The sequence below is a fragment of the Ambystoma mexicanum genome, chromosome 7p, assembly GCF_040938575.1.
Source record: "Ambystoma mexicanum isolate Mex_15411 chromosome 7p, UKY_AmexF1_1, whole genome shotgun sequence".
In the NCBI taxonomy this organism is placed as follows: domain Eukaryota; kingdom Metazoa; phylum Chordata; class Amphibia; order Caudata; family Ambystomatidae; genus Ambystoma; species Ambystoma mexicanum.
In genome coordinates, this window is record NC_090939.1 from 876,140,144 (window position 1) to 876,156,044 (window position 15,901).

General features: G+C 47.6%; 1 protein-coding gene across 1 annotated transcript in view; it reads left to right on the top strand.

Moving 5' to 3' along the window:
• Nucleotides 1-15,901, top strand: part of SH3KBP1 (SH3 domain containing kinase binding protein 1) — a 1,496,599-nt gene that overhangs the window by 975,190 nt on the left and 505,508 nt on the right. Inside the window, exon 6 of the mRNA XM_069637105.1 lies at nucleotides 5,743-5,948. Within this exon, the coding sequence (XP_069493206.1) occupies nucleotides 5,743-5,948 (206 nt within the window). The remainder of the gene's footprint in view (nucleotides 1-5,742; nucleotides 5,949-15,901) is intronic.

Genomic DNA, 15,901 nt, shown 5'->3' on the forward strand with positions numbered 1-15,901 from the left:
AATACTCCCAGAAAATAAAAAATGGGGAGTACTAATACTCCCATCCAAAGAAGGAAAAAGGCACAGGTCCATGGTGCACATTATAAATGGTTTAAAGTAAAGTAGAAGAAGCTGGATGCTCCCACACAAATATGATTGCCTCTCCCCCACCACCCCTGAATTCAGCACCTCTCCCAACATTTGAAGGGTTACCCCTCACCCCCTGAAATGTAGGTTTTGCTGTGCCCCTGAACACAAGCACACATGCCATTTATCATACACACTCACACCCAGCCACCCATACATTTAAGTGTATACTCTTTCACCATACACTCACACAGGCTCACCCAGGCAACCACTCACATCATGCATTCACTCATATATTCATGCACATTACATCAAATACATGTATACACGCACACACCCATTTAAAGAAAATAAATGCTTACCTGTAATCTGTTGGTCCAGGGAATGAGGCCTTCGGCTCTGTGCAGCAGCCAGAAACGCTTGTTCCCGTCATCTGCAGAGGATCTTGAGGCCTCCATGTCATGGGGTGGAGTGGAGCCCTATTATTTCAAAAAGAAATGGTTTCTTTTTAAAGTCCCTCTGACTTGATAGATAAATTATTTCCGTTAAAGGACCGAGCCATAACGGAAATTTCTTTATGAAGGCAGAGTGACTTAAAAATAAACTATTTCTTTTGGAAGTCATAGGGCTCCCCCACCCCATGACATGGAGGCCTCCAGCCTGGAGACTTCAATGTCGATAGGTGAGGAGGGAGACCTTGAACTTCAAAAAGAAATGTGTTTCTGTAGTCGCTGCTTTCATAAAGGAATTATTTCCATTGCGCTGTAACAGAAAAAATGACTTTATGAAGGCAGAGTGACTTCAAAAATAATGAAATTACACTGGCACCTCTGGTTGGCGCATGTCCTGATAAATCAGATCAGTCATAAATCTGTTGAGTAGTTCATAAAGCAAGTCTTGGTTAGTTAATTATCAATGGACTTGTTTATTCAATTTTTTATTCTCATTCAAAGTGCCAGTTTGCACTTGCCCATTCAGCCGACATGTATTTAGACCAATACTTGGTCTTTCTCTAGGCTGGACTAAATTACATACAGTGTCATGCAGTTTGTGTCACGGCTTAATTTGCTGTTCAACATTAATGCATCTCTAGTGTTAATACATCACACATTACATGTATTTACAGGCCCAAAATTGAGAATAAAATATTCAAATCATATTCATCAATATATTAACACAAGTGACAGAGGAATAAAGAGGGTTGGGAGGGATGGTTGAGGGGGTCATTATAGAGATAGTAAATATTAAGTAAGGAAAACAAGAAAAAACGATCAGATTGCATTAACTCAATACAGTACATTGAACTGTAAGGATTTAAATTAATGTTGTGGTCACGTTCTGTTGTGTGTTTAAGGCCTAAGTTATGTCGAACGAAGTTTGGAATAATTGGTGCATCACGTGATCATATTACTACTGTGCGCTTTTGTTACATCATAGCACTATGCATGTTAATTGCAGAGTCTGTATCTTTCCACTATTAAATATAATGCCATGCACCTAAACCATAAGAGACTGCATACCCATGAAGCTCTGCAATGGTTAGCATCACCATATTGGGTACCATTTGATGTGCCAATCATGGCGTATTGCCCTTTGAAACCGTTGTGCTAATATAATCATTGGCACGCAGTTCCCACCAGAGTTCAAATTGCCCTTCACCATGGTGATGGGTACCATGATTTATCTCAGTGCATGACTCCTCACCTTACAAACACATGCTTCTTATTAAGTCTCTTTCATGATGAGAGCATTATGGATCAGATTTCCATTGCACGGCCAACATGTAAATGGCTGAAATGTTCGTTATGTTCACATTAACTTTAGCGTTAGGGTCTAGCGAAAGAAGAGTCCCCGTTTTACTGAAGGCCTCAACCACGCTCTGTGTGGTCTGATCACGGGTGCCATGTTTTTCGGTTTGTTTATATTGTTACGTCACGACGCGTGACGTATTAAGCGCCGGTCGTCAAACGTTTTCCTTTTTGTTTATATTAACGTCTAGGCGTTAGCCACGTAGTTAAGCTACCTGGACTAACCATGCACCAGCGTTCGACTTTGTATCGATTCATTTGAAATATCTCGACTAAGTCGATGCTGTGCAATTAAACAGTATAGCCTATTATTATTATGAATGATTACATTTGCTAATTATAACTTACCCATTAGTAAGCATTCACAGTAGTTATTGTATGTGGCATCTTGCCAGTCCTGAACTGTAATTAATTGCAATGTGCATTTCTGTTCGGTTAGCTGGTTAAATAGTGCAAATAGCACGAAGAACGAGCAGTACCAAGGGACTACAATGTCACGCATTCCACTGTATGCATTAAGCATCGATAGTAATGGATAGATAAACGTATACCATATTACCACCTGACCCTCCCAGGCAACCCTTTAACCACACGGCTCCTTGAATGCAATGGGCGGCCTTCTGCCTGATGTCCCTTTGTTCAGAAACAAGCAGGGTTAATGGGCTTCCTGCCGCATGTTGGCTCTTTACTCACAAACAAAAGGATAGGCTGGCCAACCCAGCCCTCCTACTGTTTCTGAATAAAGAGGCAGCAGGTTTAGCGAAGCGCTGCTCCGTTACACGACTGACTTCAGGTGTTAGCATTTCGGATTAGGAAAAAAAAGTTTCTAATCCGAGATGCTGACAACTGCAGGCAGCCGTGTAAACGTGCAGCGCTCTGCAAAATGGCTGCCTGAGAGGTCGGCTTGGCTGGTGCTAGTCAGGGTGAGCCCCAGTAGTGTGCTGGCTCCTGAGCCCATCGCAGATACTGCCAGGGCTTGACCCCGGCCCACTTAAATCCCTGGTTTCAGAAGATCGGAGAGTGGCTGGTCTTGGAGAGTAGCATGCAAAGTTCTCAATACGCCACCTATAATTGAGACTCCCCGTCCCCCAATAATAGAGATAAAGCCTCACCCTTGCTCCCATTATTGGGTAAGTGACTAGTTCTCATGGTCTCGCAATTCCATTGCCTACCGAAATAAACGGCGTGCTATTATATGGCCAATCTTTATAGCCCACTTTTTGACGCTCTTATGCGATATGTGCCCACAACAGGTCGACCCTCTACATGCCAACATACAGAGTCTTATAACGAGCAATATCTCAACTTGAACTATGCAAAAAGTCCAGCTGCATCATCTGTGGCAGAGAACACGTTTTCATATTTGTCAAACGATCACTTAGCAGAAGCCACAAGATGGCGGTGTTGCAAGATGTATCATTTAAATGGCTGCATATATTTTGCTTTGGCAATTAAACCATTTCTCTTTTCTTCTGCTGCCTGGGTTAATCGGAGTACTCCAAATATTCAAGGCTTTGTTTATATATTTTGCTGTTCCACTATTCACAGGTCTTTATCAATACGTTCCAAAAATCCAGCCTTCGTTAATTCAGTGCACTATGGGGTTGCACGGTTGCTGATGTGGGCCGTAGCGCTCACAGGGAAAACATGTTTCATATAGCGCTCCTTGTCGGATCCGTCCTGCATCTAAGCAAAGCGCTTTAACTTTAGACGCCCTTATTGGCCCTGTAGTAGCCCTCCTTGTATCGAGCTCTGAAGGGTAAAGGGCGGGTTCGAATCTGTGACTGCAGGTTGCCCTGCATGTCAGAGGCTAGGGCGTAACCAGCTGAGCTACCTGACCGGGCATGGCTTCCAGTAGACACCCCTTGGAGGTAGAGCCCTCAATAGAATACAAGATTGTTATGGTCCGGCTTGGCCTGGGGAGCGGTGGCGCAGCAATAACGAGGCAGACATGGAGCTTTAATGTGTCCTCTATATTTAACATACAATACGAACTGCCCCTTCCCCCGCCTCCTCCCACATCACTTCCCTTTCTCTTCCCCGCTTCCCTTGTTCCTCCCGCCCCCCTCGTTGCCACAGAGACGTCAACGTGACATCTCCCCCCTTTTTAAACAGTTACCAGATTCTTTGCAACAGGCGGCGGTCTGGTGGGCCTCTAGTCCATTTTCTCGATCCATCGGCGAGGTCTGTTCCGGGCCCTCTGTGGGCGTGTCTGATTCCGCCCTAGGGACGGTCCGCTCTCAGTGATTACTTTCCTTACGTCCGGCTCTGATTCATCCGAATCCCACTGATCTCCTTGATAGGGATCATCTGATTGGTAATCCACATGAGCCGTTACTCTCCCACTCAGACACCTGGCTCCTGCCTGTGGAAGCTCTTTGAAATGGGACGAGTTCCTCGTGACAGATCCCTCCGACCCTTGGGCAGTAATCATGGATCCTTTCCTCTGGGTAACGAGTAGGGGTTCTTCACGAAATGTTGCCGTGTGTTTGTGTATCAGCGATTGCCGGCTCGCCACCAAATCTCCTACTTCTATTTGAGATGCCTGTGCCCGCCTGCATATTCCTTCATTCGGGCTTTCGCTGCTTCGTCCCATTCCCGCACCTCTGGGTCTAGAGCAGGAGGTGGGCTAATGACTTCGGCCTGTGCAATGCGCGTTTGTGTGTTCCGTCCAAACATCAGTTCAGCCGGGGTCTTCCCTGTGGTGCTATGGGGCGTTCCCCTGTAGTCCCGCCATTAGGTCAGGCAAGCGGACAGAAGTGTCAGCCAGCCACACCATCGCTGTGGCTGGCTAGCACTTCTGTCAGTCACTGGAACTTCCTCTGGTGACCTCTCGCGCGAGGGTTCACCAGAGGAAGTTACTGTGCCTTTGTTTCGGGGTCTATAAAAGGTGGCTTGAAAATTGCATAATTCAAGCCATCTTTTAAAAAGCTTTGCCGCTTTGTCCGTAGGTAAAGCTTTATAAAAGATGGATTAAATTGTGCACTTTTCAAGCCATCTTTTATAAATATAGAAATGTTTAACAAAGATGGCTTGGAAAGTACACAAACCACAAGGTACGCACACAAATATATAAATGCTATATATTTGTGTGCATACCTTACTATGGTTTATGTACTATTCAAGCCATCTTGAAGTACACAAAATATATTACATATGACTATACTTTGTGTACATTTTTACGGCCACGCCCATCCCACAAGCCACGCCCCCAAATGAGGGCCGCTCCCTCTATTTCTTATCCCACTTAAAGCCCTGGGGGGTGGGTTTAGTTAGTTTGGAGGAGAGGAAAAGGGAAGATTGCTGCCCTTTGTGTTGAGGCAGTACCGTGCGCTCTGCAAGCTTGTAAGCTATCTAGGTGTAAAGTGTTGGAGGCATGGACGTCTTTTGTGTGTAGAGGGGTGACTTCGGACCTGTAGTGTTGGCGGGTTTGGGCAGAGGCTGAGGATGTCCGTCGTAGTTGGAGTGTGCGTTTGTGATGTTTGACTCTGAGAATAGTCTTTTTTTTTGAAGCTCTGTAGGTTAAAGTGTCTGGTTTACATTTGTGCATGGTGAGTAAAGTTGACAGAAATTGAGGGTTAGTCAAAAGGGGGGATGGTTCTTTGGGTTTACGCATGGCTTTGAAATTATTAACCCTCTGGCAGTTGCGTTACTGTGGGATTATGAGGTGGAGTATCTGGTGTGTTTAACAATAAAGGGACCTGAGTTATTGGACTCGCCGTTATCACCCTTGTTTAACACCAGGTTTCTCTGATGCCGTCAATAAGGGGCCTCAAATGGGTCAGACCTTTAAAGAAGCAATGCCACGTGCCTCACTTTGTGAGTCTTTACCGCAAGACTAATGTCTTCATGTTGATTTGCTTCTCAGGTTCGAAAGATGCAGCCGGCTCGGAGAGTGATGGCGGCGATTCAAGCAGCACAAAATCAGACGGGCCCAACGGGACGCTGTCCGGCGAAAGGAATCAGGCTAAGAAGATCAGGGGATTTGGCTTTGGGGATATTTTTAAAGACCGACCAATAAAGCTGAGGCCAAGATCCATAGAGGTCGACCACGACATGCTTCCACCTGAAAAGGTATTCTTTCTTTTATTACGCAATGGTACACAGTGGCTGTGAAGTGCGAACAACATTAATGATTTTCTTTAATCAAGTATATTTATAGTTATTTATTGAGTTTGATTTTTGTTTGGAAAAGCAATAGAGGAATGCACATTTCGAGTGAAGGGGGGATTCAATTTTAGAAAATGACACAGGGTTGTTAAGATCGCCAATAAGTTCAAGGATGAGGGACGTGATAAAATGAGGGCTAGGTTCCCACACTAGCCACCCACAGGCATGAGAGCATGTAGCTTGCTCCAGGGCTGCGGCAACAGCCTTTCTTGCCACCTTGACGCTGACATTCCGCAACATTTAAGAGTTTTCTGACTTTTGTTGAATTATTATCTGTGATGGAACTTATGCATCCGTCTCTTGGCACACTTGATATTTTCAGCAGTGAGTGCAACGTTAACCATCTCTATACAATCGAGTGATAAAACGGTGGTTCAGTGCACTACGGTTAATCATCGCGTCAAGATAAATTTTGGATCAAAATTGGGCCACTAACCTGGTAAATCAGCCATAACTCGGTGGCCCCACTGATCCTATGCCACCACCTTGGTCCAGTGGTCATGTCCTGGGGCCTAGACCCTGATGTTCGTAGACCAGTATGGTTGCCTGATGGCTATGTTAATTAATACACGCTCTGCTAGACCTAGGGCTCATGGCATGTGTGACTGATGGTGATTGGAGCAGACACTGGGCATAGTCTCTTTGAATATGAAAAAAATGTTTTTTCTGTTTTGGAGGGTGTATTGTTGCCGGTGAACCCCCATGATGGCAACCATATGCCATTTTTAAAACGTTTTGCTGCACGGGGTCGTATTGGACCCTGCCAAAATTTCTGCAGGCCACAATGGCGAATCTCTGAAAAAATGTTCTTCTCCTAGCAACCAATCAGTCCGACTGGATCAAGAGTCGATCTGGTTGCCCAGTGCTAGGTATACGTGCCCTTGTCCGGGTCCATCATTTTTGGGAATGTTTTGAGAAGGTTCTTCATTCAAAAAAATCATTCTTAAAGGGACAGTGTTGTTGCAGCACAATACGAAACAAACCCAACATTTTCTAGTTGTACTTTCCAAAGCAACCATAAACGCGCCACCTGCGTCATTAAATGCAATCGCTTGGCATCCACTGTGCAACCACATCCTTGCATTAGTCAGTCAGCAGCCAAGGTTTGCATACATTAAGCATTGTAACTTCTGTTTCTATTCACCATTGAGCAACACCTCTTCCAAATTTTCATGGGAACATTTTGATTCCATTCTTGTCAGTCTTGTGTACAAAACACGTACTTCGGCTTGAACTATTGCATACTTTCAACTTGGTTGCTTGCCAGCTGACATTAGGGTATTGGGTGTATGAAAACCTGGGCTGCCGATTGACTTTGAAAATTGAGAGCCCTAGGGCAATAGAACTTAAACTTCAAAACGCACACAGTAACGCAAAATACACGCTGCAATAGTGTAGAGTATGGCATGTTGTGTTTAATAAAGGGATCATTCAATTGAAATATACAGTTAAGGTTTTGAGACGTTGATGTCATCCATAATGTATCCTGTTCGTGATGTATCCTGTACGGTTGAACTATTTCAGCACACGTATAAGGGAGGTTGAGGAGGTTTTAAGACATATTAACAATTCACAGATTTTGTTGTGCTTGTTCCCAACAGCTGGGGCCCTAAACCTGGGTAGGATTTTCAGCAACAAAGCATTACTAGTTAAGTTGACTAGCGCAGAAAATCAACTTTCGAGGGGATTGGATCCTCCGACGTATTCCATATCTATGACAGTAATCACCACAGCTGTGATGCTTCGGAAAATCTTTCTGCGTCGATGACGTTGATAGGCTGTCCTCGAGGGCCTCCGTCGAGCCGACGTCACCGGATGTTATAAGTAGGACGCACGACGCCCGTAGCCTCAGTTCGTTTTTTTCCGCGAACGTGTTCGCTTCGGAGATCTCGGCGCGCCGCGATTCTACTGAATCCTGTTCTTTCGGTTCTTCGAACCTGTTTCTTCGTTGCTACTTGTAAGCATGTCGTCTTCGGCTTCTTCCACCCCGCGGTCCGAGGTTTAAGAAGTGTCGGGTGTGCGGGTCCAAGATGTCGCTAATGGATACGCACAACTCTGGTGCCTCGGGGAGGACCATGATACGGACGACTGTGTCGACTGCCAATCGCTCACAACAAAGGCCTTTCGGGAGCGTAAGAAGAAGCTGTCGGTCCGTAAGGTGGCCAATCCCCGGAAGTCGCATTCCACGGGTCTTTCGACGGACGATTCGAGGGGCGACTCTCCGCATCGTCGTCGTGAGTCCGGGGGTTCTCGGTCTGGGAGTCTGTCCCGCCATGCCTCTGCCTCGTCGAGGCACTCCAGGAAACGCCGGCACAGGTCGCCTTCCCCGTCCTCTTCCGAGGACTCCGCCCATCGGCGGATTGCTTGTCCCAACTAGCATTCCACTCCTGAGGAATGGGTTTCCTTCCGAAAGGAGATGTTGGTGATTTTTTAATCGCAGGGCTCCGGACGGTCCGCGTCGTATGAGGACACCGGTCGTGGCTGTGCTAGAGATACCGCTCGTCTGCCTTCGGGCTCGAGCAGTCGTCTCGACCACCGGGCGCCTTCGAGGTCCTGGTCGGACAAGGATGGTCGCTCTAGGCATGCCCGTTCCAAGTCCCGGTCCTCGACGCCCTCGAGACCGCGAGAACCTGTGCAGTCTTCGAGGAAGACTTTGACATCTGAGGACGAGGTCGTCGAGAGACACGCTCGGGGCTCCACCCTCGAGGCCTGTGTCAACGCTGTCGAAGCTGTTGGCACCGCGCTCAACGTCAACGCCAATTCCATTGACGCCCTCGACGCCTTTCGAGGCGGCTTTGTCGGGAATGCCTCGTAGTATGGGGGAACCCCAGAAAGGCTTTGGCTAAGGCAAAACATGTCTTTGTTCCTTTTTCAGTTCCCTCTTTCCAGCCTCTGGATTATATTTCCGAGGTGGATGAGGGGTCTGAGGAAGGTGAGGTTCCTGCAGGGGTTCCAGATGACATTGTTTCTGGTCATAGTCAACTTGAGGACCTGCGTCAGTCGCTGCACGACGCCAGTGGTCTAGACACCTCTCCGGAGGTGGAGTTTGGTAGGCCGGAGCCTGGCACGCATGCCGAATCCTCATACCAGCGCCTCATGTCGAGGGTCACGGATTACCTGGGGTGGTCTGCTCCCCCTGGAGATTTTCAGCAGGATGACCTGACTGATATCCTGGACCAAGGTCCTCCAACTGACCCGGTGCTTCCATTCCATATGGCCTTGCAGAGAAGGGTGGCTGTGGCTTGGACTTCTCCGGAGAGTCTCCCGGCAGTGAGCAAGTCCTTGCCGAAGAAATATCGCCCAGCCAGTGGCGACCCCTGCTACTTGACCACGCACCTTACTCCGGAGAGTTTGGTGGTGCAGGCGGCTACGGCCCCAGCAAAGCAGGCGTTGTACCCTACCATCCCTCCTGATAGGGACGACAAACGTTTTGATGGCTGGGCGAAGAAGGTATTTTCTTCTGGGGGTATGGCGCTTCAGGCTGCCAACTCCGTTTGTGCCTTGTCTCATTTCACGCACATTCTGTGGAACTGTATTCCCTAAGGGGAGGAACGGGATGGTTTCCTTGCTATTGTGCAGGATGGCAAGGATGCCATGTGTGAATCCGTTCAGTCGGGTCTGGACATGGTTGATTGCGTCAGCCGGTCCATGGCGGCAAGCACTGTAATACGCAGGTTTGCATGGTTGCGGAAGTCGGGGTTTGCTCCTGATGTGCAAGCCCGGCTCCTCAACATATCCTTTGATGGTGAACATCTTTTTGGCAGCAAGGCTGACAAGAGTCTTGAGAGGTTGCAGACCTCCAAAGCTGCAGCTAAGTCGTTGAGCGCTGCAGTTCGCCAACCTCTGCTTTTTCGTCCTAGGGGACAGCAATGGAGGGGAGGTTCCTTTCGGTATTACTCGTCCTTTAGTAAATCGAGAGGAGCTGCAAGTCAAACGGGCAACCGTAGGAGTGCCAGAGGTGGAAAACAAGGTACTCGAGGTGCCAAGGACGCGCAAGCAGTTGCCTCTTTGCCCTCAGGCACTGCCGCAGCCGCTTCAGCTCAGTCATGAGGCGCAGCATCTTGTAGAACGGCGTGCCATTACTTCAGATGTGTGGGTTCTGGAGATCATTGCCACAGCTACTGTCTTCCTTTCCGGCAGAGGCCTCACGATAATCCACCAGGGAATCTCTGGTGCCTGTAGCGGAGAGGAACAAGGGATGGTAGTCCCCTTATTTTTTGATTTCAAAGAAAGACAGGGGATTGAGACACATCATGGACTTGCGCGGGTTGAACAAGCTCCTCAGGAAGGACAAGTTCAAGATGGTTACTCTTTCTCAAGTCCTCCAGGCCCTTCAACTTCAGGACTGGTTGGTGTCTCTCGACCTCAAGGATGCTTACTTCCATGTGCCGATGCATCCCAAGCACAAGAAGTACCTGAGGTTCGCGGTTGGTGACTCGCACTTTCAGTTTCGGGTCCTGCCGTTCGATAGACCTGTGCCCCGAGGGTTTTCACCAAGCTCATGGCGGTGGTGGCGGCGTATCTCAGGAAAGGGGGGATTCACGTCTACCCCTACCTGGACGATTGGTTGATCAGTGCGCGCTCTCCAGAGCAAGTCCTGGATCATCTGTCCGTCACCTGCCACTCCCTTCACAAGCTGGGTTTCTCCCTCAACTTAAACAAGTCCCACTTGACGCCGACACAGCGGCTCCAGTACATCGGAGCAGTGCTCGACACGTCCCTGGGGCAGAGTTTTCCTCCCCAGGTGAGGGCTCAACACATTCAGCAGAAGGTGCACAAGTTTCAGCATGCCCAGAGTCTTCCAGCGTTCGAGTTCTTGAGGTTGCTCGGCCTCATGACATCCTGCATTCTTCTGGTGCCAGAGGCCAGGTTGTGGATGAGATCTTTGCAATGGGCTTTCAAGCTTCAGTGGTCACAGTCTTCCGGCAGGATGTCAGACCCCGTTCAGGTGCCGCCCTCGGTCGCCCAGGACCTTCTGTGGTGGGCCGTCGAAGGCAATCTGATGAGGGGGGCTCTGTTTTGGCTACCCTGGTCGGAGGTGACGATCGCGACAGCCGCATCCCTCACGGGATGGGGAGCTCATGCCAATGAGCTGACAGTCAGCGGTCGTTGGTCTCTGTTGGAGTCCAGACTCCATATCAATCTGTTGGAGCTGTGGGCCGTTAGGCTTGCCCTGAAGGCTTTTCTGCCGACTGTGCGAGGAAAGAATGTCCTGATTCTGATGGTCAACACAGTGGCCATGCACTACCTCAACAAAAAGGTGGGGGCTGGGTCACTTCCTTTGTGCATGGAAGCGATGCAGCTCTGGTTCTGGGCCATCCAGCAGGAAATTTTGATCTCGGCAGTTCATCTGGCCGGAGACGAAAACGAGATGGTGGACGCTCTGAGCAGGCAGAGCGCAATCTCTCACGAGTGGGAGTTGGCTCAGGAGATTCTCCTGGAGATCTTCGGCCTTTGGGGGACGCCTCAAGTGGATCTCTTCGCCTCCAGTGTCAACCGGAAGTGCGAAAGGTTCTGCTTGCGGGAATTTCCTCCAAGAGGAGCCTTAGGAGATGCGTTCGTAGTGGAGTGGTCTTTCCCACTGCTGTACACGTTTCCTCCGATCTGCTCTCACGGGAGGGGGGGGGGGGGTCAGGTTCTCCATCCAGAGGTCAGATCCCTAAACCTTCACGCTTGGCTTCTGAAAGGTTGAGGTATAAGGATTGGGACCTCCCTGAAGACATGATGGAGGTGTTGCTTTTGGCCAGACGGCCAGCAACAAAGTCCTTGTACCGTTGCCGTTGGAGAAAGTTCTGCGACTGGTGCAGGGTTCAGAATGTGGATCCTTTTTCATACGACATTCCTATGGTTCTGTCTTTTTTGCTTTCTTTAGCCCACAGGGGCTTGCAAGTGGGTACCATTAAAAGGTTACCTGGCAGTGCTGTCCATATTTAAGCGCTCGTCTGAGGAGTGTTCTTATTTTAAAATTCCTTTAATTTCTCAGTTTCTGAAAGGGCTCACTAATGTGTTCCCTCCGTCACCTTTCCAGGTGCCCGGTTGGGATTTGAACCTTGTTCTCAAGTTTCTAATGGGTGCTCCATTTGAGCCTTTACATTCTTGTCCTTTGAGACTGTTAACCCATAAAACTGTATTTTTAATTGAGATTACTTCCGCTCGCAGAGTGAGTGAGTTACAGGCACTTTCAGTTAAGCCACCCTTCACTGTGTTTCATAAGGACAGGGTTGTCCTTCGAGTTCATCCTTCCTTTCTTCCGAAGGTGGTGTCGGAATTTCATTTAAGCGAGAAGGTTATTCTTCCGGCATTTTATCGTCCTCCACATCCTGGTAAGGAAGAGGAGAGGCTCCATAGGCTGGATCCTAGGAGAGCTTTAAGTTTCAACATTTCAAGCATGTCCCGGGTCAGAGTGGACGACCAGCTCTTTATTGGTTACGCTGGAAGGGGAGTTTGGGACAAGCTGTGACTAAGCAGACTTCGTCTAGATGGACTATCTTGGCAATTTCTGAGTGTTACCGCCTGACCGGTAAGGAACCTGCGGTAGGCTTACGGGCCCATTCGACTAGGGGTATGCCTGCCTCTACTGTTCTGCAGAGGGGTGTTCCTATTCGTAACATCTGTTACTTTTGTACGTCACTTCTCCCTATATTCTTCCCATGGGCAGGATCTGGCCTTTGGCAAGGCGGTCCTTTACTCTGCAATTTGATTGGACATTTATTACATTTGTATATTCGAATTCATTTCCCACCTCCTTACGTTGGTACTGCTTTGGGAGTCTGTCATAGATATGGAATACGTCGGAGGACCCAATCCCCTCGAAGAACAAGTTACTCTCTTACCTGGTAATGTTTTTTCGATGGGATGGTCCGACGACGTATTCCATATCGCTCCCTCCCTGCTTACCCCGCTACAGAATTTCTTATGCGATTGCAGCTTACGTTTCTGCAAGGCTTTCTGTGGTTATACTGGCAGTAGATTGGTGCCACACGTTCTGGGGGAAAAAACAACTGAGGCTATGGGCGTCGTGCATCCTAATTATAACATCCGGTGACGTCGGCTCGAATGGCGGCCCTCGAGGACGGCGTATCGACGTCATCGACGCAGGACGCAGACGGCGAAAGATTTTCCGAAGCAGCACAGTTGTGGTGATTACTGTCATAGATATGGAATATGTCGTCTGACCATCCCATCGAAAGAACGTTACCAGGTAAGAGAGTAACTTGTTGATTCATCTGGTTGTTGGTTTTGTACATTGTATGTGTTTTACAAACACAAGTAGTAGCATTTTAATTACAGGACCATGTGGATGGGAACCGGGAGTGGCTTCAGTTGCATCACCCAAACAATGTTAATCTGAGGCTATCTTACACGACGACCTTAACTTTGGGTAGGCGGCTCTTGCTGCTTTCAAACTGTGAGCTTCTGGTCGACAGTTCCTCCGCCCGCGCCCTTGCTGTTCAACTGCATGTGAAAGGCATACGAGACCATTTTTCCTGCTCTGGCGACTGCACCTGTAATTGCTCCCTGCAGGGGCTGGTGTTTAGACTTGCCAGACTGTGACCCAGGAAATATACTGTCGGCTGCATGGATTCACACCCATCAGGATTCAGAGCCAAGCATTCCCAAGGGCTCCAGCCACTATTGGAACAATGATCCTTTACAAAATTGAGACTGCAACCCTCCCACTGCGCTGAATCGAAGACATGTTGCCAGCTGACACGCTGCAAACGTCTCAGAGGGTTATTTTCAACATTCCTGGTATTTCGGCTGTTACTGTGGGGTTGCAGCGGAGATATTTCAGCTTTGCTGCCTCGCTGAGGAGCAGAACCTCTGGAAAAGACCACCATTTTCTGTTATGCGCCCTAGCATCCCAGACGACACAATTAATATACAAAACTGTTGTACCATAAATTAGTCAATAGGAGTCCATTATAGCCAACGTAAATAGCTCCTTTATAATGGAAGAGATGATTGAAACTTAACATCCGAATCATTATCGCCATTCTCAAAGGTTACAAATGATATATACATTGTAAAATGACATGGCATGTCTTCAACGTTTGCAATTTAAATCCCTGATTATGTGTTGATTTTTGTATTTTTGTATGTTGATAATACAATCTTAGCCTTTATTACAGTGATAGAAAAGCAGAACTCTCGACTCTCTCTACCCCCACAATGAGCGATTGAAAAGGAGGCAAGGTTCACAATGTTCCTCTTGTGGGTGGTCCTTGTCCAAGTTTCTTATGTTGGGGCCCAGGGTTGGGTACATTTCAACCGGGTCAGGTCCTCGGATAGCAACTGCCACCTACCAAGGCTCTAACTTTGTCTAAATGAGTCAGGATGGCAGTGTTGCAGTATGATCTAATAGCATTGAGTGCTAAGGTCCAAATGTCCGATTCCTTATTGTACAAAAAAGCCCAGTTCACTGGATATAGCTCACAGCTGGCTATATCCAGTTCAGTTGAGAGTTGAAGTGCCTGAGTGGTCGAACTCCTAGAGTAGCCTTTTTCTCTCCCTGATGAAGTTCCTGCATTTATTTGTAAAATAGGAGGTGCGAAACATGTTGGGTTAGCGTATGCTAAACTACAGGTGATCAGTGCTATGTGTTAGCCCAACAAGGCCGAAACATGTTTGGGGATGCTTGTGGTCTCGTGCAGAAGGGATGTGACCTAGCAGTTCGGGCTGGACTGCCCCTTTTGGGGTAGGACCAAGCCTGATTTGCATATGGTTTTTCCCCATCTACAATGGCTTGGCAGGCTGAAAAACGATAGTCTGGAGGGTTGCCCAGAGCTTTGCCCGTGGTTATGATTAATTCAAAACCTTCCAGCCATCACCTTTCTGTTTTGCTAATGTGTTAGCATTCGACATGGACCCTTGTTGATGTTGTAAATAGGGTAATGTGTTCACACTGTCGGAAATGTACATGTCCAACATTAGTGGGTTGTATGTTATATATGGGAGTTGATGAATTTGTTATATATGTGCACTGTTGCACCATTTTATCTGTCGGTCCAAACACAGAATGTAGAATCTGGTCACTGGTATTTAGCACGTTATGAAAGAACAATTATAATTATAATCTTTGTGCTGAAGTAATGCATATATTTATGTTGGCAAACATATGAAATGTGTCGCTGTATGGTATCAGCTATATGCTGACAATTGCACACCTAGTTATTAATTTGTTATTACAAGATACATTTTTAAAAAAGCTTTTTTTAGAATGATTTTCTACCCTGAGGAGTAGAACATTTGTGAATGGGCCAATGTGTTTAAGGTATTGTTGAAATCTGGGATTGGCTGGTTCCTGTATTACCCTAGAGTATCTCTTTTACTAATTATATCTCCAGTTCTCCGTCACGTGTTCTTTGGCTTGCCGTTGGTGTGTTTCATGATTAAGAAAAAGGTCTCTTAATTACCCCTTGGCTCAAATATTTTAACCTGGCAGCCGGCCTTCTTCCTAGGCTTCTTGCATGTAGTAGGTCTTCTTCCCTGGCTTCACGCATGTAGTTCGAACGTACGCCTACCAACACGTCCTTACAATTCGCCCTGGCTTTATGGCATACCAAAACAGATTACAAGCAGTGATTGCCACCCCTCTGCCTGGCTGCTTTTCAGACTGAAGGTATTCTCAGACACAAGCCAAGGGTTGCTGTCCCAGGTTTTGAACCCACTACAGGTTCAGGAATGCTTTTTCCTACAGCTTACTCCAGGCTTGCGTTTGTTGTCCTCCCCAGTGCACCACGGTCTTGACTACAGGTTCACTGGCTTGCAACAGGGTCATGGTTATGACCCATAGCCGGTTTGGAAAGTAACTTCTCTCCTTCAGGCTCTTTGGCCCTTGTCAGGATCTGGGCAGC